Raw genomic sequence first — 26,494 nt, forward strand, 5'->3', positions numbered from 1 at the left:
GGTAATTTCTCCTTTTAGTTTGGTCCACTGTTTTCTGCGCACAATTATTGCATCTGCCTCCTAGTATGTTGCTTCTACCTGAAACCTTATCGCGCTGCGTGCACAAGTACTGGATCACTGCTTCAGCTTCCCTCGCACAACATATGTAATGTAGGAACCACCCTACCCTGCTCCCGGCAGTGACCTGGACAGGGCATTGCCAGCTCCAGGATAGGCTCTGCAGGGGTATGATCAGCACCAGCCAAAATAGAAATGGGGGCGGGGAATAAAATGTAACTTTATAATTTTTTGTTTTCGTTCTTTGTAATTTAGCTTTTTTTTTTTTTTTTTTTCCTGGTCTTTGCTCCCTTTCTTCCTCCAGTCTCTCCCCCTCCTGTGCTGCTTCCTTTTCTCAGTTTCTTTCCTACAGCTTCCCACCTTCCCACCTCCAACAGCCTGCTAAGGCTCCACTTCACCGGCCTGGTTTCTCTTTTGCATGGAAGAGAAGGTGAGCTGGTCTGAGCTATAGTAGTGGTGTTCTTTCTTATTTGCAGCCCAGCAACGGGGAAAGGGGGCGGGCGTCCGAGACCAGCACAGTGACTGCAAGATGCTGGTAGCTGTGGCAGTACAGTGCTCTCTGTAGTTTTCGGATCAGTTTTTGCTACTGTTTTTGCTTTTTTTTTAAGATTCTTTAGAAAGCGCATTTGACTCAACTGAATGACTTCAGAAATCTGCTATGCTGCCATCGGTACAAGCAGCAAGTGAGCATCCCTGGCAGCTCGGAGTCGTTCCTCCTCCCCTCCCCCCCCCCCCCTTTGTTATGCTTGGATGCTCATGAACTAATCCCTAAAAGCAAGCAAGGCCCACAGAGCGCTCAGCGCACAATTTACAGGGTGTGGATCTGCGTGCGTGCGGCAGGATTCTCTCTTGTTGCCCGTGCACGGTTTCAGAGTGCAGCTCTGCTGCAGCAGCTGGGCCTCATGAAAATTTAATCAAGGGCGCCTGTGCTATTTCCAGCTGCTGGACTTATTTTGCTGAGACCTCCTAGGGAGAAAAGGCCTTTGTAAAACAATTACGCAGGCAGACGGCACCAGGGGTGAGCTCGCCACCTCTTATAGTTGCCCTTTTAAGGCAAGGGGCTGGGAGGGGGACTCATCTGCTTAGTGCCCCTGGGCCTGCCATCTCAGGTTTTGCCGTTAAATTGAGCAGCCCCAGTCTGATTTGAGATAACATGCTGACTGTAAGAGGATCATAGATCCTTGCTTGCTACCTTTTTGCATCGCCTGCCAGGTGTCTCTCTTGCCTAGTTCAAGGGAATCTTCAGGTGGTTTGTCGTGATGCAAAGCTCCTACCGTTCACACCTTACAAAACTATTTGCATAAAATGGTACATGGTATCTTTCCTATTAAGAGACTTGAGGGAGGCTTTTGCGGGATTTTTAATAAAGAATATGTAGAAAACAAAACCAGCACAACTCCTTATGTCAAAAGGACTGCTATACTGGGTCAGACCAAGTGTCCATCAAGCCCAGTATCCTGTTTCCAAAGTGGCCAATCCAGGATAGAATTCCAAAGGATAGGATCCAGGTCACAAGTACCTGGCAGAATTCCAAAGGATGGATATATCCCGTGCTGCTTATCCCAGGGAAGAGCGCTAGAGTTTGACTTACTGAATTGTTTATTATGTCAAAAGGTGGCAGAGGATAATCTGATGCATATCCTGGACTGAAAATCAACTCATCTGGGAGGTTCCCTTGCTCTGGTTGTGTGCTTTGAGCTCTTTCTCCTAGGACGAGCAGGAGGAAGGTAGTCCTCACATGTGGGTGACATCATCCGATGGAGCCTGCCACTATCCATGTGTCTATGCAGGGGCTCTCTTCAGTCCTTTCTTTTCCGTGGAGCTATTGTCTTGCAGAGGTGGAGTTTGTGCTCTCTTTCTCTCAGGGAAACTTCTTAAAAGTGAGTTTTTTCGCTTTTTTCTTCTACACTGGGTCTCTCTCTGGTTCCCACTTCTTTCTCAGTCGGTGAGTATTTTTTTGCGCTTCTCCTTACCCACCAGTTGTCGTTCCTTTTGTGGTCCCCAGTAAGCCTCAAGGCAGCCCCCAATACCCCAGACTATGTCCCTGACGGATCCACACGAAGTGTGCATCCTCTGCCTGGAGGCATCGCACAATATTCGGGCTTGCGAATTGATCGCTCAAATGACCGTTGGGTCAGGTTGGACAAGACGGAGAAGGTTTTTGGTTTGGGAATATCCAAACCCTCCACTTCAGGCCCTGTAGACATCGATGCCGGAGTGTGGACAGCATGAGATACGGCAGGTCGAGTTGCAGCAGCCAGCATTTCGGCTTGGTGTGTCACCTGGATTTGTGTCTCGGACCTTCGTCCAGAGGTGCAGGACTGGCTAGCTGACTCTGCACCGGCAATAACCTGTTTGGTGACAAGGTCAAGCAGGCGGTCGCACAGCTGAAGGATCACCATGAGACCCTCTACAGCATTTATGAGCCTGTGCTTCAGCTTCGCCAGCTCTTCTAATAGGTCCTCCCTGCCAGGGTCACGGAGACCCTTCTACAGACCAAAGAAGTACTACTCTCCTGCCCCTCACTCTCAGCCACAGCAGACCAGCGCCAGAGGCAGATCTCGGCAACAGCAGGGCCCTAGACCTCAGCCATCGCACCAGACTAGCCCCGCTACCAGGGTTTTGACTGGATGCGAGGAGCATAAGCCAGTCGCCTCTTCCGGTACCGGAGGACCCACCAGTCGGGGGCAGGCTCTGTTTGTTGTTTTTTTTTAGTGTTTTTTGTTTTTTTTTTTGTGGACCGGTGGCAGACCGTGACTTTCGGATCAGTGGGTCTTGTCCATCATGTGTCACAGCTACAGGCTGAATCTTGTGACTGTTCCGCTGGATTCTCCCTGTGCCCACAATGGGATCCCATCTCGCATCGAGAAGTGCTGCGAGGGGAGCTCTTGGCCCTTCTAACGGCCAGGGCAATGGAACCTGTCCTTCAGGAGCAGCAGGGATGGGGGTTTTACTCCCGTTGTTTTCTAATTCCAAAGAAAACTTGAGGCCTCCGTCCCATCCTTGATCTGCGAGCCTTGAACAGATTTCTCAAGAGAGAGGTTGAAGATGGTATCCTTGGGGCATCTTGGTTCCCCTCTTACAGAGAGGAGACTGGCTTTGCGCTCTCAACCTCAGATGCGTATACCCACATCGAGAGCTTCCCCAGTCACAGGAGGTGTATCTGCCTTACAGTGGGCTGTCAACATTTTTAATACTGCGTGCTCCCGCGCCCCCCCCCCCCAAGATCTTCACGAAGTGTTTGGCTGTGGTGGGTGCCTATCTGTGCAGGCTGGGAATCCAGGTCTTTCCATATTTTGACAACTGGCTGATCAAGAGTGACTCACAAGCAGGGGCTTTGCAGGCTCTACGCTGGTTCATTTGGGTGTTGGAATACCTGGATTTTCTAATTAACTCCCCCCAATCCAATCTGTTTGTCGTCACGGCTGGATTTCATAGGAGCTGTATTGGACGCGACACAGGTGAAGGCCTTTTTGCCTGCGCTGCTAACCCTGGCGAAGGAGGTCCAACACCGCCGGCTGGTCTCTGTGCGGTGTATGCTGCAGCTTTTGGGGCACATGGCCATGACGGTCCGTGTCACCCCATTCGTCAAGCCCAGTGGACCCTAAGCTCCCAATGGCAGCAGGCTACACATCCAGGTTTCCCCCTCTCTCAGGGCTTCCCTGGCTTAGTGGAGGTCCACATCCAGTCTGAAACAGTGGTTGCCTTTTCAGGATTACCCTCACCAGGTGGTGCTTACCACAGATGCATCCCACCTGGGCTGGGGTGCCCATTTGAATGGCCTCCACACCCAAGGCCTTTGGACCATTCGAAGCTCAGTATCAGATAAACTTCCTGGAGCTGAGGGTGATCCAGTATGCACTCTGGGCCTTCCAGGATCAGCTGTCCAACAAGGTGATCCTCATTCAGACAGACAATCAAGTGACCATGTGGTATATAAACAAGCGAGGGGACACCAGGTCCTTCCTCCTTTGACAGGAGGTGGTACAGATTTGGAGCTGGATCCTGTCTCAGGGGATGTTGCTCTGGGCCATGTACTTGGCCGGGGCAGAGAACACCCTAGCAGACAGGCTAAGTCTCACCTTCTGGCCCTACGAGTGGTCCCTGAAGGAGGAGGTGGCAGACCAGATCTTCAGTCTCTGGGGAACCCCAGACGTGGATCTATTTGCTTCCCCCTGCAACAGGAAAGTTCCTCAGTACTGCTCCCTGTCCAGGTCAGATGACCAGCCAGCCATGGATGCCTTTTCCCTCTATTGGGGTTTGGGCCTCCTGTATGCATACCCTCCACTTCCGTTGGTGAGGAAGACTCTCTTAAAGCTTCACCAGGACCGGGAGACCATGATCCTCGTTGCTCCCCATTGGCTGAGACAAATCTGGTTCTTGCTACTGCGGGATCTCTCCTAGCGGGGAATCAATCCGTCTGGGGACTGCCCCAGATCTTCTTACACAGGATCAGGGCAGATTACTCCACCCCAACCTCCAGGCCCTGTCTCTGACAGCCTGGATGTTGAAAGGTTGATCCTGCAGCCTCTGAATCTCTCAGAGAATGTGTTTCAGGTCCTGGTAGTCTCAAGAAAGCCTTCCACCAGGAAGTCTTATGCTTTGAAGTGGAGGAGGTTTACAATCTGGTGTGAGCAGAAGAGCCATCCATCACCTGGTGGGTACGCACCTGAGTACCACAGGTGCGTACCACCAGGTGATGGATGGCTCGCCCATCTCAGTGCAGCCCCTTGTAGGGCGATTCATGCGTGGATTGCTTCAACTACAGCCTCCCCTACGGGCCCCCGAAGTGTCCTGGGACACAAATGTGGTGCTGGCCCAGTTGATGAAACTGCCGTTTGAGCCGCTGCGCTCCTCTGCTCTTACGTATTTGACCTGGAAGGTCATATTCCTGATAGCGATCACATTGGCACGCAGGGTCAGTGAGCTGCATGCATTGGTGACATCCACCCTATACAAGGTTTTTCCATGATGGGGTGGTCCTACGAAGGTGGTTACAGAGTTCCACCTTAACCGGGGCATTGTCCTGCCCACTTTTTTTCCCTAGGTTTCATTCCAACCTAGGGGAAAGAGTGCTGCACCCACTGGATTGTAAAAGGGCCTTGGTCATCTACTTGGACCGGACAGCAAGCCATAGACTATCTGCCCAATTCTTTGTTTCTTATGACTCAACAGGCTGGGTATGGCTGTTACTAAGCAGATTCTTTCCACATGGCTTTTTTTGACTGCTGCAGCACACTGAGCCGACAAGTTCAAAGTATTATTCACGCCTAGATCTTTTTCCTGGGTGGTAGCTCCTAAAAGGGAACCTAACATCGTGAAACTACAGCATGGGTTATTTTTCCCTATATGCATCACCTTGCACTTGTCCACAGTAAATTTCATCTGCCATTTGGATGCCCAATCTTCCAGTCTCGCAAGGTCCTCCTGCAATTCATTACAATCCGCTTGTGATTTAACTACTCTGAATAATTTTGTATCCTCTGCAAATTTGATCACCTCACTTGTCTTATTCCTTTCCAAATCATTTATAAATAGATTGAAAAGCACCGGTCCAAGTACAGATCCCTGAGAAAATTGACCATTTAGGCTTGTCCTATAAATCCTGTGAAATCCCAGCCCTGGGATCTGAGTTACAGCCTATATTTGTACTATAAATTTATTAGATGGGGGAGGGACCCTAGTAGACCTGAAAGCTTGCTTTGTAAACAGTCTGTTAGCCTAATACAGGCATCCTCCTTAACCCACTAGGTATATTTCAGCGAACCTGGTTCTTTAACATTTTAAGAAAAATAGAGGGTGCTTTTCACAGCCGTTGCTCTGAGTGAAGTGGCTTGGCTGAAAAGTCTTTTCCCCAGCTAGAAGTGTGGGCAGGCTTCCACAGCACACGTGTGTTAAGTTGTGTTGAAAAGGATGGTTCCCAGTGAGGAAGGGTGGGGGAGGGGGAGTAAAACAGCACATGTTTTGATTTTCAAATCTCTGTACGCCGCTTTGTCCCCTATTGGGCCACTGATATAAGTAAACCGATATGTTTCGACTAATATCGGTACAAAAGACCCTTTAAATAAATAAATAAATAAATAAATAAATAAATATAAGTGCGAGGCGCAAAGCACACACACACACACTTTGTGGGTGTTCTCTATGGGTAGGAACTTGCAATGCAATGCAAGTGGTTGCCCTGTGAAAACTGACCACAGGGAGGGGGGGGGCTATAAATACCTGCGTATGTTACAAATAACGCTTACTAGTCCACGTTGCCCGCATAACGAGCACGATATTTTTTTAAAGCTCACCAAGTATGTTGCTTGTCGAGGCTGCTGTTCCCGGATTTACTTGTAATCCGTAGCTGTAATACTTTATTGGGTAGCGCACACGTTCTAATGTTGCAACTTTGTAAGTCAAAAACCGAAAAGCATTGCATTTCTAGCCCCCTCACTATGAATTACTTCAACTCCTCACCCCAAAGGAGGGGCAGGGCAAAGAGGATTGGTCCCTGTGAAAGGAGAGAGACAGCTGCCTCCCTGCTAGGGGAACATCTGTCAGAGAAGCAGAACTACACAACAGGCTTCAGCAGCAATTTTAACATCTGCTGCCCCTGTCCTTTTTAGGTTACTGCAGGTTTTTGGTGCGAAAGGGATTGTTACCTGTGTGTCTGCCCCGCCTCATTCACAAATATTCATGAGACCACTGGAGCTGTTCATGGTGGCGTTGATGTATATTTGTCTTGATCTGGAATCATGGGAATAATTCAAAGCAATTAACAGATGGATAACCTGAAGTAATAAATCATAAATGGAGCCTCACATGGTGGCGTAAGTCGCAACCGCATGCTTAATGATGTATTATGTGATCGGTTGCCAAATATAATCATGGCTCCTTTTTATTCTTGTGTTTTTGTTTTTTTTTTTAATTGCACAATAAAATCTCCCAATTTGTGTTCTGTAAAAATTTATCGTGTTGCTAGGTTAAGATATAATCTTAAAAGCAGCAGCAGTTTAAAACAACCAACACCTTAATCTTTCCCATGGTATTAGACTTTCCTGCTTCGGGGTAAAAATCATCAATCTACCCGGCGCGCACACATGGACGTGCGATTTTATAACATGCACAGGCGTGCGCATGTTATAAAATCGGGGGTCGGCACGCGCAAGGGGATGCACAATTGTGCACCTTGCGTGCGCCGAGCTGCGCTGCCTTCCCTCGTTCCCTTCCCTGTAGCCTGACCTTCCCACCCCTTCCCCTAGCCCTACTCTAACCTCCCCCTGAATTTTAACTTACCTTTTGCACCTGCTGGCACACAATCCTCAGACACTGGCAATGGCCACTGTGGTCGGAGCGGAGGCCTCTGGCTCCGCCCCTGGATCACCCCTTTAGTAAAGCCCCGGGGCTTTACACGCATTGCCGGGCCTTTTTAAAATAGGCCCGGTGCGCGTAACTCCCCCCCCCCCCCCCCCCATACGCGCATAAGGCTTTTAAAATTCGGCCCTTAGTTTGTTCTCTATTCCTTTCCAAATAATTTACCTTTTTGATGGCCGCCGCACACAGAGCTAAATATTTCAAGGTATTGTCCACAAAGACTCCAAGGACCTTTTTCTGAATGGTGAATCCTAACACAGAACCCAGCATCGTGTACCTGTAGCTGGGATTATTTTTCCCTATGTGCAGTATTTTTCTGCATTAAATTGCATTTGCCATTTAGAAGCCCAGTTTCCTAGTCTCACAAGGTCTTTCTGCAGTTCTTCACAATCTACTGCTGTTTTAGTGACTTAAAACTATTTTATATCAGGTACAAATTTGGTCCCTTCACTCATTCTTTTCTCCAAATCGTTTATGAATATGCCAAACAGCACAGGTCCCAATACAGACCTCTCGGGCACTCCAGTAACCACCTTTCTCAATTTGGAAAACTGACCTTTTTAGTCCTACCCGCTGTGTTTTTATCTTTTTTCCAGTTACCAATCCACAGTAGGACACAGCCTCTGATCCTGTGACCTCCCAATTTCCTGAGGACCCTCTTGTGTGGGATTTTGTCAAATGCTTTCTGAAAATCCAAATACACTATATCAACTGGCTCAGTTCTGTCTGCCAGTTCTATCTGTCTGTTTATTTACACCCTCAAAAAAAAATCTAGTTAATTGATTAGCAAGGCAAGAATTCCTTTTGCAAAAACTTTTGACTCTCGCCATGTTGATTTATGTGGTCAGTAATTTTGACTTTTATGAATAATTTCTACCATTTTGCCCAGCAAAAAAAGTCCCGGATCACCACTGGAACCCTTTAATAAAAAAAAAAAAATTTGGTTTCACATTGGCCACCTCCAATCTTCTATAGCAAATCACTAGAAATAGGTCTGCAATTTCATTTTTGAGTTCCTCAGAACTCTAAAGTGCATGCTGTCTGAAGAATAACAAATCACTGGGACCAGTCTGTCAGTCTGAGTTGTTTCACTATTTCACAGTGATTCCATCTAGTGGCTCAGTCGTCACCATTTTAAAAAAAAAGTTTCTGGTGTGGGTATGACCCAATCATTATCCTCGGGAAAGATAGAAGCAAAGAATGTTTAGTTTTCTGCCATTTCTTTGTCCTACCTGAGCACCCCTTTTATCCCTCAGTCATCTAGTGGTCCAACTGAATCTTTCACAGCCTTTTTGCTTCGAATGTACTTGAACACTTTAATTACTTGTTTTTACTTCTGGGGCAAGCTTCTTGTCAAATTCTCTCTTAGCCTGCAATTACTTTTTATATCCAAATCATCAGTGGATATAGTTGTCCCTATTTTCCTCATTTATTTCTGCTTTCCATTTTTTGAAAGATGGCCCTTTTTGGCTTTAATTGTCTTCTTCACTTCATTATAAACAACCCTGGCATTTGTTTGTTTTTCCTTCGACCTTTTTTAAATGCACGGAATATGTTTTTGTCTAGGCCTCAAGAATGGTAATTTTAAACAGTGTCCACGCCTCCTGCAAGTGTTTTAACTTTATGGATTCCTCCTTTTTTCATTTTTTTTTTCTAACAAATATCCTTGTTTTATCATAGTGACCCTTTTTATAATTAGTTTTGGATTGTGCCGAGTGTAGACTCTCCTCCATCAAGGACAACTTTTCCCAGAGCTTTGACTATTGATCCAGCAACTATTATCTTCCACATGTATCATTAACTTCTGTTTGGGGCACTAGTTAAACGCTGAATATCAACAACCAGTAAGAGAAAAATCTTTAGGCATTTATTATAAAATATCTTACAATAGGAACAGTGCTTACCAAACAATGCAGAGTAAATGCCTGCTTAGCTTTTCTGAGCTGTTATATATAAATACGCCATTGCCCCTAACTTAACACCAGTGAGTTTGTTTGCATAACATTTTCCTAATTAGTTGACATTATAATTTTATCTCATGTGCTAATGAAGTTGGATTATTGTAAATTAAATGATTTCTTGAAAATTGACCCCGACAGGAAGAAACAAAACTCAGTGTTGACCTTTAACATACTTTTAGCATTTCAGCAGCCTTAGTTATTCTCACAAGCTTCCTACCATTCCCTCCTTTGTCATATATAGTATGACAATATATACAGTGGCTTGCAAAAGTATTTGACCCCACCTCCAAAAAAAAGCAGATTTGTGTGGATTATAAGTGACACTTACACAGATTATTCCTGACAGTATGTTTATTGTAAATAGGTATCCTCGTAAAGTACATTTTCAAAGTCACAATTCATTTGTTCTCTGCATTTTTTTGTAAAATAAAATTAGAAACTGAAAAATGCTGCTTGCATAAGTATAGAACTACCTTTTGCTGCAATAACATCTTTAAGTCTTTTGGGGTAAGTTTCTACCAGCTTTGCGCGCTGTACTTTTCCATGCCCAGGCTCTGGTTCTGACTCCAGTGCTGGCTCTTCCACTTGAGCTTGGAAGCAAGCGGGTGCTGAATTTCAGGTGCCTGGTTATTTTCGAGCCCTGCTCAAAATGGTTTTAATCATCCCTCTGACCTCATCCATATATTCCAGTTTGCAACATGCATGGATTTGCAGATGCATTATCTTTTTACACACAATGCTGATAGTAGAAATTGGGTTGACTAAAGTGGGTGGGGGTGTGTGTTGTGTGTGCCAAAATCTGATTGTCTGATTTTATTTTCTTAACTATTAACCTGGAACAGAAAAAATACTGCTAGCATGTTTACAGCTCTGTGGTCTGTAAAGTTCAAAGTATCAATGAAATACAAGCCACACCTTTATCTTACATCACTGTTTTGATCTCTAGCAACAAGATGTGGAGACGGGAGCAGATCGAGAAGTTTTTGAGTACAGTTATCTGCATGAGGAAAATAACTCAACATTGGAACAGGATGGTGAGAAACTACAGCAGGAAGACAGTGGAGAACAAAATGTACCAGGGAATAATGTTGACTATCATGCAAGTGAAAATACCAAGCCTTGCACTGAGGTAAGCAGATTTTCAAAAGGGTAGTTAAAAGGAGATATAGGATATATAATTTTTATTTCTTTTGCTTTTTTTTTTCTGCCTGAAGCCTTTTAAGCTTTATTATTGGTTTGATAAAATGATTTACTAGTTGCAAATTCATGTATACAAACATGACGAGAATATGCATGATTTTAAAGAACATGGTCAAAGGATCTGTTTTAAATTTGATAACTAGGAGATACGTTGAGGCATGTCTTTCCCCTGGATTGTGTTAATAGCATTTGATATTTCATTGACCTTTAGAAGCAGATTGTATCACATTGCATTGTCTGGGTGTGGATAGCTCTGGCAATGAGTAATCCTATGCTTTGCATTCTCACCCCAGAGCGATGGCAGTATATTTTGTATTCTCCCTCAGCAAGACTTTACTGAGCTGCCTCATGAGCCACTCAGTCTTGCTTTGTCCGAGCTACTGCACAGACCAGTTCCAAATCTTTCAATATTTTTTCAACTTTTGAGCATTGTACCGTGTTGCTGCCTCTTTGCTTCTTCCATTTTTTTTTATTTATTTTTTTTTTTTTTTGCTGCTGCCTTGGCAAACCCTTAAACAGCATTTTTAAGTTCTAATTTAAAAAAGAGAGAGAGAGAAACAGAAGAAATCAAAGATGAGTACAGAAAATTCCAAGGCCAAGAAACCTGCACTCGCCTGTATCTAGGTGCTAGATGTACATTACAGATACTCCCGCTGGTTGTTTTATTGCTGCCCGAGCCCAGACCAGACCAGGACTCCTCCAACTGCTACAGCTATGGTTGGATATCCCCTTTTGATGCAGCAACACCACGCCAGGAAAATGGAGGCTCTAAGGAAGGTGTTAGTGAATAAGAGCCCAAAGCCTTGGTATGAAGTTAAACAGGGGAGCCCTTCCTCAGGCTCAAAAATGTTTGTTTGACTCTTGATACACAAAGTCAAGGTGGGAATCCTCCCAATCTTGATTCATAAGCATGGAAAGGCTTGGACCCTCCCCCCCCCCCCCCCCCCCCCCCCCATGGCACTTGTTCCTGGATCTGCCTCAGGTCATGGGGTCAATGTGACATGGAAGCTTGTGGTGCTGGATGAGGCAGTGAGAAGTGTATCCAAATGATGTGAGGGACTCCTTCAGGACCATTCCCCCTTGAGGCTGAAGAAAGTCTGTGCCATCGGCTCAGAGCTTCTCTGGAGCAGCCCAGCCTCAACTCCGGAGCAGGAAACAGCTTGCCAGCATAGGTCCCATCACTCTTCATGGAGTCCCTCGGGAAGACGATAGGATTCCTCCAGTCCTTGGGTTTTTCTGGTTAGCTTTGCTAAGTCAAACTTTATTCTGGCTGGGGAGGAAATATGTTACGCTATTGAATGGCAGCTTAGGCGAGATGCTCCAGATCCTGATTTTAAGAATCCCTCCCGGTGACCATCGTGGCATTTGGATCACTTAACTTTCCTCCTCCTGATTACTGGCACCTCAACTATGTTGGTCTGCAAAAAACTGCCTGATTTAAAACAGTTCTCGTATGAGACTGCTGTGGCGAAAAACTCCGGCCCTGGTGAGGGGAGTGAAAGGGAAAGTGGCGGCGATGCAGCGGGGCGAACTTCAGGCGCGGAGGTGAGCTGTGCTCATGCATAGCGGCCAGATATTACTCTCTCCTGAGAGGATTCGAAGCAGTGGTTCGGCGATCTGCGAGAAGATACATGTGCCAGTTGAAACAGCAACTTAAATCCTTCTCTGAGCTGAGGAGCGAGTTTACTGAGTTAGGTGACCGCATGGAGTCTGTGGAACACCGGCAGGATGAGCAGGAAAGTGCAACTGAAAGCATCCAGGAAGAGCTGCAACTCCTTCAAGAGGATCATATGAAGCTTAAAGGCTGGATGGAGGACCTGAAGAATTGATCCAGAAGTGGGGGTAACCTACGATTCAGAGGTATAACTGAAGAGCCTGCATACATACATTGCCTGAAAGTAATTACTGATATTTGTGGCTTCATATTACATTCTGCTGAGGGAGCGGAGGAGCCAGCAAGAATTAAAATGGCAAGAGCGCACAGAGCCTTGGCTAGACCACAAAACAGCATGCCCCGGGACATAGTGGTTTGTTTCCATGAGTTTGCATTGAAAGAAAAGGTGATGGCCCAAGCAAGACAACTGAGAGACATCCAGTGGCATGAGCATAAAATTTGAAGTTTTTCAAGATTTGCCCCCGCTTACAATTAAGAAAAGGAGGGACTTTAGAGATGTTGTCCAAGTGTTGCGAGCTGGAGGTCATAGCTATAAGTTGCTGTTTCCATTTGGACTGCAATTTACTATAAATGGAGTGAGCTTGCGGGTCCGCACTGTGGAAGAGTTGCTGAAGATTTTACAAGCAGCAGGATTACTTGTGGGTTCGGGCCCCAACATGCGTCCCATTGTTGCTTCCAATGCAAAATGGCAGCGGATTCAGGATGACGGGAAAAGGCTGCTCAGCATCTTCGCAGGGTAATTCAACTTGAACAACAGTCTGGAGCTGGAAGTCTTTACTTGCTTGGATATTGTGTGTCCAGAGTTGTGACTTTTTCTTGGACTTGTTGTTAGCCTTTGGAAATCTGCAAGGACTCTTAATTGATCTTACATTTAGGAGGAACACAGTGTATTTTTCTCATGAGAGGTTCTTTAAGCTTACAGATTACTAAGGGATCTGGGGAAGATGGAGGGCTACTAGGAGGTAAGTGTGTCATTATGCCTCAAGGAGGCAGTTGGTGTGTGGGGGAGGGGGAAGGGAGGGCCAGGGGTGTGGGGCCTGAGTGTGGGCATTACATTCCTTTTGTGGCACAAGGAAGACCATCTCTGTGAAGGATTCTGGTTCTAGGAGACATCACCGTGCTTTTTGATTGGGCTATGGGAGGAAGCTCTGGGGTGACAAAGTATTTTGATTGATGAGGCAATAAAAGTTTCTATCTTGAAATGTGAAAGGTCTCAACACATATACTAAGCGGAAGAAGTTGTTGAAGGATGCGGTACGAATGAAGGTTGATATTCTCCTATGTCAGGAAACTCATTTATGGAAAACATATGAAAGATTGATGTTCTCCAAACACTATACAGTGCAATTTTATATCTCTGCTACTGCCACTTCTGAATATAGCGGAGTACGCATCTTTTTTTCATAACATGTGGTGGTGGATGTAATCTCTGTACTTAGGATTTAGAGGGCAGATAACTTTAAGTCAGGTAAACTTCACAACAGATAGCTATACTATAGTCAATATCTATGGCCCAAATGTTGGACAGGGAAAGTTTGTTTAGAGGGGTTCTCTGTTTTGAAACATTGGGCAGAAGGTTACATTATTGTTGGGGGGGGGGGGGATCCTTTAATATTACTGGATATCCATCCTTAGATAATAATGGTGGGAATAGGGGTGCTACAAAATCGATTGGACAGGGTTTGAAATCCCTTATGGCCGTATGGGATTTGGTAGATGTGTGGTGACACTTTCATCCTTCTGAATGAAATTTATACCTTCTTCTCGAAGGCTCATAATGTTTATTCTAAGTGATTTTTTTTTTTTCTTAGTGGACAAAGCCTCATCAGGGATTGAACCCATCACTTGGTCAGATCATGCAGCTGTTTGTATATCTTTTAATGGTTTGTGGGGACATTCTGGACAATGATATTGGAGGCTTAATGAGAGTATCTTGGATGATCAAGATTTTTGTACAGTTTTGTGTAAAGAGATGGAGGAATATCTGGCAGAAAATGAGTGGTGAAATCTCTGTAGGCATATTATAGGATTGTTTTAAAGCTGTTGTTTGGGGTAAATAGGATGCTCTAGCTATCAATCTAAAGAAAGCAAAGGAGGAGCGGTAATTGAAAATACTAGATCATATAACCAAGTTGGAGGTTTGCCACAAGAGGCAGGTTGACTCTCTCAATTAGGGAGGCAACTAGAGCAGCTAAGGGGAAAGCTGAAGTCCCTGGATGTGGAGGAGATTGTGTTCCACATGGATAGGGTTAAACAAGAATTTTTTTGAGGGAGGGAATAAGGCCAGTAGGTTGTTAGCTAGGAAACTCAGTTAGGATCATGCAGAATTAAATTCTCAAAATTAAAAGCAGAGATGGGGAAATGGTGTCAGAGTGAGAAGGTAAGAGCTAGGTTTTCAGTTTTTTTATCGGGAGGTGTATGCTATGGGTCAGGATATTAAATCTGTTAGACACTGCTGATTATTTAAGGGATTTAAATTTACCCAAAGTAGATCATATACAGTAAGAACGGTTGAATAAAGAAATGTCGGAATTTGAAATTTTGTAAGTGATTAAAGAAATGAAGGTGGGTAAGGCCCCGGGGCTGGATGGATTTTTGGCAGGATTTTATAAACAGCTGAGTTCGGTGGTGGCACGTCCATTGACAATGGCTTTTAATGACTTGCTACTAACTGGCAAGATAGCTGCCAAAGCTAATATAGCAGGTATTACAGTTTTACCAAAGCTGGGGAGGGATGCAACCCTGAGTGGCTCATAAATCTAGATCCCGGCTGAGAAGGGTGGTGGATTCACTGATTCACTCAGATCAGACTAGTTTTATACCAGGAAGGCTTGCTGCCAACAATGTGCAGAGGGTGATTAACTTGACTTGGAGGGCTCAGGAAACCCAGGTCCCATTGGCTTTAACGGTCTATGCTGAGAAGGCATTTGACCTGGTTCATTGGGACTATCTGTTTTTTCTACTAGAGAAAATGGGTTTGAGAAGTAATTTTTCCACTTGGATACGAAAGCTTTATAGTAATTCCAGTGCTTGCATAAAGATTAATGGTGGGTACTCAGAGACATTTCCTATTGGCTGTGGCACTCAGCAGGGTTGTTCACTTTCCCCACTACTTTTCACACTATACCTTGAGCCATTGGTGATTAAAATTTGGGCAACTGAGGAGATTCAAGGGATTACAGTGGGAGATCAGGATTATGAACTTTCCACGTTTGCCGATGATGTTCTATTCACAATAGCGTTCCCAGAAACCTCTTTCTTTGCTTGTAGAGGAACTAGCGAAATTCAGCAGAATTTCTGGGTATCAATTGAATGCTGGAAAATCAGAGTTTCTGAATATTTTTATTCCTGTGGAGGGGGTAGCTGCAATTAAGACTGTTCCCCTTTAAATTTCAGACCTGCTGAAGTGAAATACTTAGGAGTGAAAGTGGGTGAGAATCTAAATAGGCTTTTTGCCATGAATTATGATGGGCTTTGGCAGAAGATGCCCCTTGAAATTCAGATCCCAACTAAAGACTTGGTTATTCAAACAAGCCTGCCCTCAGAACCATTAAGAGCCCCCTGCCTAATCGCTCCCCTATTCCTCCAGACATAACCCAATCCTTGTACATAGTTATGTTATAATTGCAGTGCACTTGTTTCAAGTTGCTCTTGCGTTTGTTACTGCTCTTTCTATGCTACTCCTATCGGTTCTTGTACCCCCTCCCCTATCCTCTGTTTGTTGTATTTCCACTCTATAGATCCACTGTAAACAGATGTTTCAACTAATACCGGTATAAAAATTCTTAAATAAATAGAATATCTCTGAGGTTATGCTTAAGCGGGACAGGATTGACTTGTCATGGCTGGGAAGAGCAGCAGCCATAAAAAAGAATATACTCCCTAAGTTGAATTATTTGTTCCAAACCTTACCCATTGATATTCTGGATGCCTGTCTATCTCTCTGGCAATGCAAACTTTTTTTCATTTCATATGGAAGAGATGGCCTCCTAGGGTGGGGCGCCGGGTTCTATATTTGCCTAAAGTCGGGGGCTGGGGGTCCCTTGCCTGACCTGGTACTATAGTGCAACGCAGCTTAGATTCATTTTTGATTGGCATAGGGGCTCGGGGAAAAAGATGAGTGGGTTTAGAAACGACTCTATTTGAATGGTATTCCTCCAGATATTCTTGTGTGGCTACCTAATAAAGCACAAAGGCTCCCTAGCTGTTTATCTCTTCTGATTGCTCTCACTCTAAAAAAAATAAAAAAAATAAAAAAAAAATCTGTGAAAAGTAGAAATCTGATTTGGTGAGTGATAGATCCTATTTTTACGGAACCCCTATTTTTATGAATAAAGATTTTATCTCCGGTTGCGAGACATTGGGAGGAGAGGGGTCGTAGTAGATTGGAACATCTTTGGAGTGGGTTGAAACCAAGAGATTTTCAGGAGGAGATGTCTGCTTTTCATTTAGATTCTTCTGATTACTACCTTCATTTTCTTTCTCAAAAGGTGGTTAAGGGGAGTTTGAGAGAGGGAAAATCTTTTTGAAGGATTCTGTGATAAGGCTCACGTGGTCACTAGGGGGATTTCTAGACTATATAGCTTTTTAAATAAAGAACTTAAACCACCCCCTCCACATATTTTGGTTTGGGGGAAAGACTTGCATTGTGAGTTGGGGGAAGTGAGATGGGATTTATGTTTTGCTTTTTTTAACGTGTGCTCCATCTCAGTGTCAGAGGTAGAAAACAGTTATAAAATGCTATATTGATGGTATCTCGCACCTGCCAGATTGCATTTGTTGTACCCCACCTTGGATGAGTCCTGTTAGCGAAACTGTGGCTCGCTAGGTACCTTTTTACATAGGTGGTGGGACTGTCCCATGATGTTGAATTCTGGGATGACATCATAAGGATGATGGGTGAGATTGTGGGGACCACTGTCCCTAAAGATCTCTTGTTGTGTTTTTGGTTTTTTTTTCCTTTCTTTTGAATTTTCCCAAGTCTGAATAGGAGCCTGAGATAGTCTCATACAAAATATATGTGAAAACAAATAAAAGTCCTTTTATACACCGATCCTCCTCTTCTTTTCTTACCGCTGCATAGCAATCTTGGATCGGCTTCCGCTTTGTTTTTTGGGACCATCCCTATTCAGAGTTATGCAGTGGTTAGCCCAGATTTATTATTTAAATTGGCTTATCACAATCAAGCGGGAAATAGCTTCCTAAATTAGAGAAATTATGGCACAGATATGTATTATAGTAAAAGAAGTGCTAAATTGTTGGTGTGAGATGTGGAATGTGCAGTTGTCATGCCTCGGGGGGGATACAAATAATGAAAACATTCATGATTCTTATTGTTACTCTTATTCTTTTAGTTGTGTGATATGCTCTGTCTTTGGTCCTCAGATATCGATATTTTTGTGATGGATAAGTGTATGAGAGGGATGATAGGTTTGACTTGATGTACTGTTTTTTCATGCAGTTGTAGATGGTTGTGTTCTAATAAAACTGTCAATTAAAAAAAAATTGATTCTGGCTCAAGAATTCAGTTAATAGGAGCCTGGATAATTTTTGATTCAGGAGAAAGCATTTCTCCCCAACAAAAGAAACACACACTGCTGGTAGACCTGGTAAGGTCTCTTCAACAGGACCAGGCATCAGCAAGGTTGGTCCTGTTCCTCTTCTGATGCATGGATGCTGTGGTGCAGATGGTTCGTCTGACTCATCTGCACATGGAGGGCCTTCAGTGCCAATGAGATCAGCTTTATCAGCCTTTATCCCATAAATCTGACCACCTCGGATGAAAGGATTCCTTCAGTGGTGGATAATCTGGAAGTTTTAAAGGTTGGCCTTTCATTGTGTCTTCCTCCATATCAAGTGATTCTTTCTACTAATGCCTCCTCCAAGGAGTGGAGGGTACGCACCGATGCAGCATGGACACAAGGATTAAGGTCTGAGACAGAGAATCATGTACAAATCAACTATGTGACGCTGCAAGCCCATCTGCTGTTCTCTGAGGTTTCTCGCTCTCTTTCAAGAAAGAGAATCTTGATCCAGATGGACAACCAAACAGACATCATAAACAAGCAGGGAGGTACTGGCTTTTACACCCTATGCCAGAAGGCCCTCCAAATCTGATCATGGATAGGACATCTCAGTGCCCAATGCCAGGCAGCCTACCTCCTGGGAATCTAGAACACTGCAGGCTGCCCCAGCAGAGTGTTATAACAGAGTGATCCTTTGAAGGGATCACGGACTGCTTAGTCACTGGGAAAAGCTAGTGAATGACCTGTTTGTTTCGGAAGACAAGTTGAAGTTCTGCTCCATACAGCTGAGCAGCTATAGATCAGCTCCCAATGCCTTTGTGCCAGATTGACTATTGCTGTACACTGAGCAAAAGATTTCAACGTATTTTCAGTGATGACACCTAGATCCTTTTCGATGGTGACTCATAATGTGGAGTCTTGCATTATGTAGCTATAATTTGGTTTACTCTTCCCTAAGTGTATCACTTTGCACTTGTCTATATTAAATTTAATTTGCCATTTGCATGTCCAGTCTCCCAATTTTGCAATGTCCTCTTTGCAGTTTCTCACAATCCTCTTGTGACTTAACAACTTTGAATAATTTTGTGTCATCAGCGAATTTGATCACCTCACTTGTTTTTTCCCATTTCCAGATCATTTATAAATATATTAAAAAGTAGTGGTCCCAAAACAGATCCCTGAGACACTCCACTATTCACCTTTTTCCATTGGGAAAATTTACCATTTACGGACTGAAATGGAGGAGGGTTTCCGTGTGATGTGAGCAAAAGGCCCTAGACCTTTTCTTCTGCTTGACTATCTTCTGCACCTATATGAAGCTGGTCTCAAGACCAACTCGGATTCATTTGAGTATGATTATCACTTGGTGTAGAGTAAGCCCAACTCTGTACAGCCTTCAGTTGTACATTTCATGTGGGGTCTGCTTCAGCTGAAGCCTCCCCTAAGAGTTCCCGCCAAGTCCCGGGACCTCAACATAGTTTTTAATTCGGCTAATGAAAGCCCCTTTTGAGCCGCTGTGCTCCTGTGACCTGAAGTACCTGACCTGGATGGTCGTGTTTGGTCACTTTGTGTGCAGGTTCAGCAAGCTCCAGGCCTTAGTGACTTATCCACCTCACACTAAGATCTTGCCACCCTAAGTTCCTGCCTAAGGTGCTGTCAGGCTTCCATCTTAACCAGTCCATCATCCTACCAAGATATTTTCCGAGACCCCATTCGCACCAAGGCAACAAGCCCTGCACAGTTTGAACAGCAAGAGAACCTTAGCCTTCTATCTGGAGCGGACAGAAGCCCACAGATAGTCCACCCAGCGTTTTGTTTCTTTTGATCAGAACAAGCTGGGGATTGCCATTGCCAAGCAGCTGCTTTTCAATTGGCTGGCAGACTGCATCTCCTTCTGTTGTGTCCTGGCCATATTGCATCTTGGGGGGGTCATGCCAAGGCTCACTCTGAGCCATGGCAGTGACGTTGGCCCAGTTGGGAGCAGTCCCCATGGAGGAGATCTGTAGAGCTGTGATGTGGAGTTCATCCACTCAATTGCAAGACAATACTGTTTGGGTAGGGATGGGCAATGCATGAACTTGTTTGAGGTTTAGAACCCAATTCTGTTCCCACCTAGGGCCCATTATTTCTGTTCAGGCAGCCCCCCTCCTGTAAACAATAAAATGTTGTGCCTGTTGCCACCAGTTTTGTTGGTCTCCTTTTTTTGTTGAGGGGGCTGCCTATAGCTAGGGGTTCACCCATGTGTGAGGACTTCCAACCTACTTATCCTTGGAGAAAGCAGAGCTACTTTCCTGTAACAGGTGTTCTCAGAGAACAGTAGGATGTCAATCTTCACAAGACCCGCTACCTCCCCATGGAGTTGTCTCCACTTATTTTTTTTTCAAATGTCTATGTTATAAGCCTGAGGGGACTCCATGTAGCCACGTGGTATATTGCATGGCAGCGCATGCTCAGAGAGGCTCAGTGAAAGTTCTAGAAAATTTGTCATAAGTTTTCCATGCCGGGCTCCATCAGATGTTGCCAATGTGTGAGGACTGACATCCTGCTGTCCACAGAGCAACTCGACTATATAAGGATATTAGGTAATTGTGGGGTAGTGTTGATGTGGTTTGTCTTATCTGGATGACAGGAAAAAGTACATTAAGATAGGGTCTACGGTATTCTTATAGTTTCGTATGGGGTTCAGCCCTGCTCCAGGGGCGATCTGGGAAACTACAGACCGGTTAGCCTGACTTCAGTGCCAGGAAAAATAGTGGAAAGTGTTCTAAACATCAAAATCACAGAACATATAGAAAGACATGGTTTAATGGAACAAAGTCAGCATGGCTTTACCCAGGGCAAGTCTTGCCTCACAAATTTTCTTCACTTTTTTGAAGGAGTTAATAAACATGTGGATAAAGGTGAACCAGTAGATATAGTATACTTGGATTTTCAGAAGGCGTTTGACAAAGTTCCTCATGAGAGCTTCTAGGAAAAGTAAAAAGTCATGGGATAGGTGGCGATGTCCTTTCATGGTTTGCAAACTGGCTAAAAGCCAGGAAACAGAAAGTAGGATTAAATGGACAATTTTCTCAGTGGAAGGGAGTGGACAGTGGAGTGCCTCAGGGATCTGTATTGGGACCCTTACTTTTCAATATATTTATAAATGATCTGGAAAGAAATACGATGAGTGAGATAATCAAAATTGTTCAGAGTAGTTAAATCACAAGCAGATTGTGATAAATTGCAGGAAGACCTTGTGAGACTGGAAAGTTGGGCATACAAATGGCAGATGAAATTTAATGTGGATAAGTGCAAGGTGATGCATATAGGGAAAAATAACCCATGCTATAATTACACAATGTTGGGTTCCATATTAGGTGCTACAACCCAAGAAAGAGATCTAGGTGTCATAGTGGATAACACATTGAAATTGTCCGTTCAGTGTGCTGCCGCAGTCAAAAAAGCAAACAGAATGTTGGGAATTATTAGGAAGGGAATGGTGAATAAAACGGAAAATGTCATAATGCCTCTGTATTGCTCCATGGTGAGACCACACCTTGAATACTGTGTACAATTCTGGTCGCCGCATCTCAAAAAAGATATAATTGCGATGGAGAAGGTACAGAGAAGGGCTACCAAAATGATAAGGGGAATGGAACAACTCCCCTATGAGGAAGGACTAAAGAGGTTGGGTCTTTTCAGCTTGGAGAAGAGACGACTGAGGGGGGATATGATAGAGGTGTTTAAAATCATGAGGTCTAGAACGGGTAGATGTGAATCGTTTTTTTACTCTTTCGGATAATAGAAAGACTAGGAGGCACTCCATGAAGTTAGCATGGGGCACATTTAAAACTAATCGGAGAAAGTTCTTTTTTACTCAACACAAAATTAAACTCTGGAATTAGTTGCCAGAGGATGTGGTTAGTGCAGTTAGTATAGCTGTGTTTAAAAAAGGATTGGATAAGTTCTTGGAGGAGAGAAGTCCATTACCTGCTATTAAGTTCACCTAGAGAATAGCCACTGCCATTAACAATGGTAACATGGAATAGACTTAGTTTTTGGGTACTTGCCAGGTTCTTGTGGCCTGGATTGGCCACTGTTGGAAGCAGGATGCTGAGCTTGATGGACCCTTGGTCTGACCCAGTATGGCATTTTCTTATGTTCTTATGCCTTGTTTCTATCAGTGGCATTATTTATTATCATCCTGACTCCTATATGTAAAATCCTGCAAGTTTAGGAGTGGGATACAGAGGGATATGCTGATAACATTCAGTTTTTTATTCCTTTTGCTACATCTTTTGTGGATGCTTTGGCATTGGCATCCAAATACCTGACTGAAATAGAGCATTGAATATTTGAAACTGGATTGACCCTCAGTATCGGGAAAACTGAGGCAATTGGGTAAGCAGCTTGCTTTCTTTAGAGATTCATCTGTCTCTGCAGCATCATAACTTTGTAATTCCTATATCGATCCTGGCTAGAAACGTGGATTATATTTGAGCTGGATTTATCCTTTCATGCCCATGTGAACACCATGGTAAGAGCAGCATTTTTCAAATCGTTTTCTGCGAAAACTGAAGCCGTTTCATAGTTTGCCGGATTTGAGCACAGTTCTACAGGTGTTAATTCCAACTTGGTTAGGCTGTTGTAATTCTGTTTATATCAGACTGCCTGCTAACAGTCTTAGGGCTCTACAGATTACCCAGAACATGACTGCTCGAGTTTCTACTCCCATATTACTTCTGTATTACAGGCTCTGTATTGGTTACAAAAAATGATGGCAAATGAGGTTCAGGATCGTAACGATTATTCATAAATCTCTAAATGTTGATACATCACTCTGTATCAGTACAGACTTGAAATTATCTGACATCTCGCACCCTGCGATCTGCCGGTCAGGACCTTTTGGATATACCATCCCCACAGCCCAGTGCATTTACATATACCCCCAGTTGACTTGTTTTGTAAATAACTTTTTTTCCCTTTCTTTCCTTACCCTTTTTGTTTTAATCATTCTGTGTAGCACATTGTAATACACATAAAATTGTCACAACAATAAAGTTATCCGAATCTGTATTTGGCGGGGTCCTGTGACACAACCTTTTCAGTTGCCAGGCCCTTGCTTTGGAACTCCTTGCAGACGAACTTGTGAGCTATAAAGTGCCATAGGACTTTAAGATACAACTAAAAGCATTCCCTTTTTTTTTTTTCCCAGACAGGGTGCAGGTTTGGAGGAATAGACACATGATTTGTGTGTCTATTCTATTTGTGTGTCTAAGCAATCTATACCACTTCGCATCCACTAAACAACGCTCCATCTCCTTAGCTGGTCCCAAGCTGTGGAACTCAATGCCCACCAATCTACGCCTCGAAATCTGTCCAAAGAAATTCAGACAGAAACTTAAGACGTGGCTTTTCACGCAGGCCTACTCCTAATGACTCTGTCCCGTTCCTCCTACTCCGCCTCTCCATTCCCCCTTCCACTCCATCCTCCCTTCCCTCTCACTCTTCTCAAACCCCTACTTTCCTCCGAAGCCTCCAAGCGTCCTCCTCTTTCCTCTCTCTTCTTTAGCCCCCCCCTCTCACCTCCCCCCGCTCGCCTTGTATATAGGATGTACATAATTCAACCCCCCTGTTAATAGTCCACCCCCTACCCCTCCCCTGTTCTATATATTCACTTAAAATCCCTGCCCCCCCACCCCAGTTACTACATCAGTTGTAATGTAAAGCCCAGTTGGCTGAATTATTCTGTTGTCTGGAAACCGATGTGATGTCTCGTGCGAACGTCGGTATAGAAAAACGTTAAATAAATAAATAAATAAATAAAAATGATCTCCCAGACTGTTGGCTTTTTTCCAGGAAGGGGCAGATTCAGATTTTGAGTAGTCACATTTTTTTCCTTCTGCCTTTTTTGAGGTGGCCAAGGAGGAGAGCAAAGGAGGTTTGGCTGCTCAGGAGAGGAGCATGATGAGGGTCTGTTTCTGAATTGAAATTTCACACGGAACAAAGTCAGGCAGGAGTTGTTTTTCATATGGTATGAACGCAAGAAATGCCATGCTGGGTCACACCAAGGTCAAAGAGTCCAGAACCTCGTCTTCAATATTGGCCAATCTGAGTCACAAATACCCATCAAATCCAAAAAAGCAGATCTGTGTTTTGTTTCTCTCTCACAGGGATAAATGATGGCTTCCCTTCCTTGCATAGACTAAAGTGCAGAACAGCTGAACTGAGGATGAATATTCTATTTTGATCAAGTGAAGCATGTTGGCAGCAGGAACTGCTATTACACTCTTTTGACCTGATTCTAATATGGATATTCCGAAATTTCTCTTATTATAAATCCATGTGCAAAACGTCTGTGGTCTTGAGCCATATCTTAGTATCTTCACAAATTGCACCTCAAACATGCTTCAGTGAAGGTATGATAAATTTGGGATCTGTAGACTTGTCTCTCTTGGATTATTTTCCTTTGAGTTGAGTCCTTATTGACTAGCTCTTTCAGATTAAATTGTACATGGCATGAATAAAAACACTTTCAACTGGCACAAGAATGATCAACTCAGCCTCCCAGCGGCTGCAAACGGGCATTGGTTTCAGGACAATCGCGTAGCGTTTGACAAGGTTTACCCATCTTTAAGGTTAACTAATCTTTGGTACCTAGATTGAGAGATGACTAAAGGTTTATAGTTATGCCCGCAGTTCTAGATTGACAAGCTATTGGATAATGATTTTAAATAAATTAAGGGATTCTGAACTGCAGTATCTCTCTAACAAACCTATAACTATTGAAAATTTACTACATAGCCAAATGTATTGAATTTTACGACAGTTTAGATGGGTAAAGCAGTGTGGCTGAGTCAATTTTAAAAACGTTGCACAAAATTGCCCACATATTGGTGTATGTGGGCCATGCATGAGCAACATGGATTTTAAAAGCTGTGATTTATGCGCGTATATACCCATGTGCGTGCCGAAAATAAAAGGTGGAAAAGGGGCGTGGCATGGGTGTTCCTGGGTGGGGCCAACTGATGCGCATGCTCTGTGTATTAAAATCTGAGGTCACAGGGCACGGTGCTTGTTTGTCTAACTTTACTGATGCGGAGCAAGCCTGCAGATCTCGCGTTTAGGGCTTACATGACAGAGTGAAGGGTCAGAGTCAGCTGGCGGGGGGGCATGCAGGGTGAAGAACCAGAGGGGTCTGGAAGACCTCTATATTGACTAGGTAAACTGGTGGACTAATTGGGAAAAACTGTGAATGTCCCTTGCGCAAGCATGTTTTTAAAATCTGCTTAAGTATGTGTGTTTAAACTGGCAAAATCTTATGGAAGATACATAAAATAGGTTTGTCGAGTAACCTCTTAAAATTAGGAGCATATTTCACCGCGCTAGGCGTATTTTAAATCATGCGCATGCATGATTTAAAATTCCAGTGTTCGTTTTAAAATTGGCCTGTAAGGATTTTGAAGGTACATAAAATATGATGGTATAAAATTTTAGTTTGCCTAATTTATTTCTATTGTAAGGCCATACTGGGATAGTAGGGTCTCTGACTTTCCCTTTGCAACTGAATATACTTTGTGCACATCCCATGCTTTATTGAATTTTTACTGTTGTTGCATCCATCACCTTTCCTGAACAAATATTTTCTAATTTTAATTCTGAATCTACTCCTTTTGTGTCTCACCTCATGATCTCTTATTCTAGACTTCCTTTCTACTGAAAAATATTTGCTGCTTGTACGTTATACTTTTTGTAGTATAGAGACGTAAATCCTATCCTCCCTTTCTCTCCTCTCCCCTAGGATATATTAATGTCCTTAAACATCATTTCCTAGGACTTTTGTTGCAAACAGCACCATTTTGATAGCCCTTGTCTGAACTTCTTGTACTCTTGTCTATATCCTTTGCAAGGTTAATTTTAGGTATGACATATTCTGTGCATTGATTATCTTAAAATTTTATTAGAACAAATAATTGCAGACTAAACTTCTAAGCCTGTTTTTTTATAAGCTTTGGAACAATGTATTTGAGATCCCACAATCCAATTGGTGGTTGTACCTTCCGTTAATAGCTCATAATAAGTGTAATAGTCAACAAAGTATTTTTCATTAGTGTGAACAGTGAATACAAGACCTAAAGTTAAATGGGCCAGAAATATGGCTGTTTTTTTGCTATGAAGGTAGTCAGCGCAGGGAGGCAGAGGGGATGGCTGCTTCTGGTCAAGCAGTAGAGTCAAGTGCGAGCCTTTGGGAAGGTTGCCATCCCACACTCAGGCTTGCAAGGGCTCCCCGGAGCCCCTCCGGCATGCAGTTAGGGAGAGGTGTTTTGAAGATGAAGGGTGAAAAATGTAAGATGAGGATGAATAGTCAAGGAAAGTACAATACAAGCTATTACAAAACCATAACTCTTTGAATAGAACATCTGAACTGTTGTTGGGTAAAAAGTACTCCAGTCAGCATAATTGCCGCCTTGCAGAAATACAGCTTTATGGTCAATGTGCAGTGGTCCATATTTTAAACTGAATGTACTATCTGTTTTCTTAACAGAGGAACAGAAACTCAGCAGACTCCTCCCTTCTATTAGAGGAAGTCATTCATTTGTTGGCAGAGACAGGAAACGAACTAGAGGTAAGGTTCTGACCATTTGCCTTTACTGTATGGGTCCAAACATGATTTTTATTTTTTTTTTTGTGTTTCCAGAAAACTACCTTGTCTCATATTCACAGCATAGTCCAGC

At 43.7% G+C, this 26,494-nt stretch overlaps 1 protein-coding gene across 1 annotated transcript in view; it reads left to right on the forward strand.

Annotated features, from left to right (window-relative positions):
* NFE2L3 (nuclear factor, erythroid 2 like 3) overlaps positions 1-26,494 on the forward strand; it is a 94,722-nt gene that overhangs the window by 34,814 nt on the left and 33,414 nt on the right. Inside the window, exons 2-3 of the mRNA XM_029589138.1 lie at positions 10,324-10,506; positions 26,305-26,385. Of these exons, the coding sequence (XP_029444998.1) occupies positions 10,324-10,506; positions 26,305-26,385 (264 nt within the window). The remainder of the gene's footprint in view (positions 1-10,323; positions 10,507-26,304; positions 26,386-26,494) is intronic.

This window comes from Rhinatrema bivittatum, chromosome 2 (assembly GCF_901001135.1).
Source record: "Rhinatrema bivittatum chromosome 2, aRhiBiv1.1, whole genome shotgun sequence".
NCBI lineage: Eukaryota > Metazoa > Chordata > Amphibia > Gymnophiona > Rhinatrematidae > Rhinatrema > Rhinatrema bivittatum.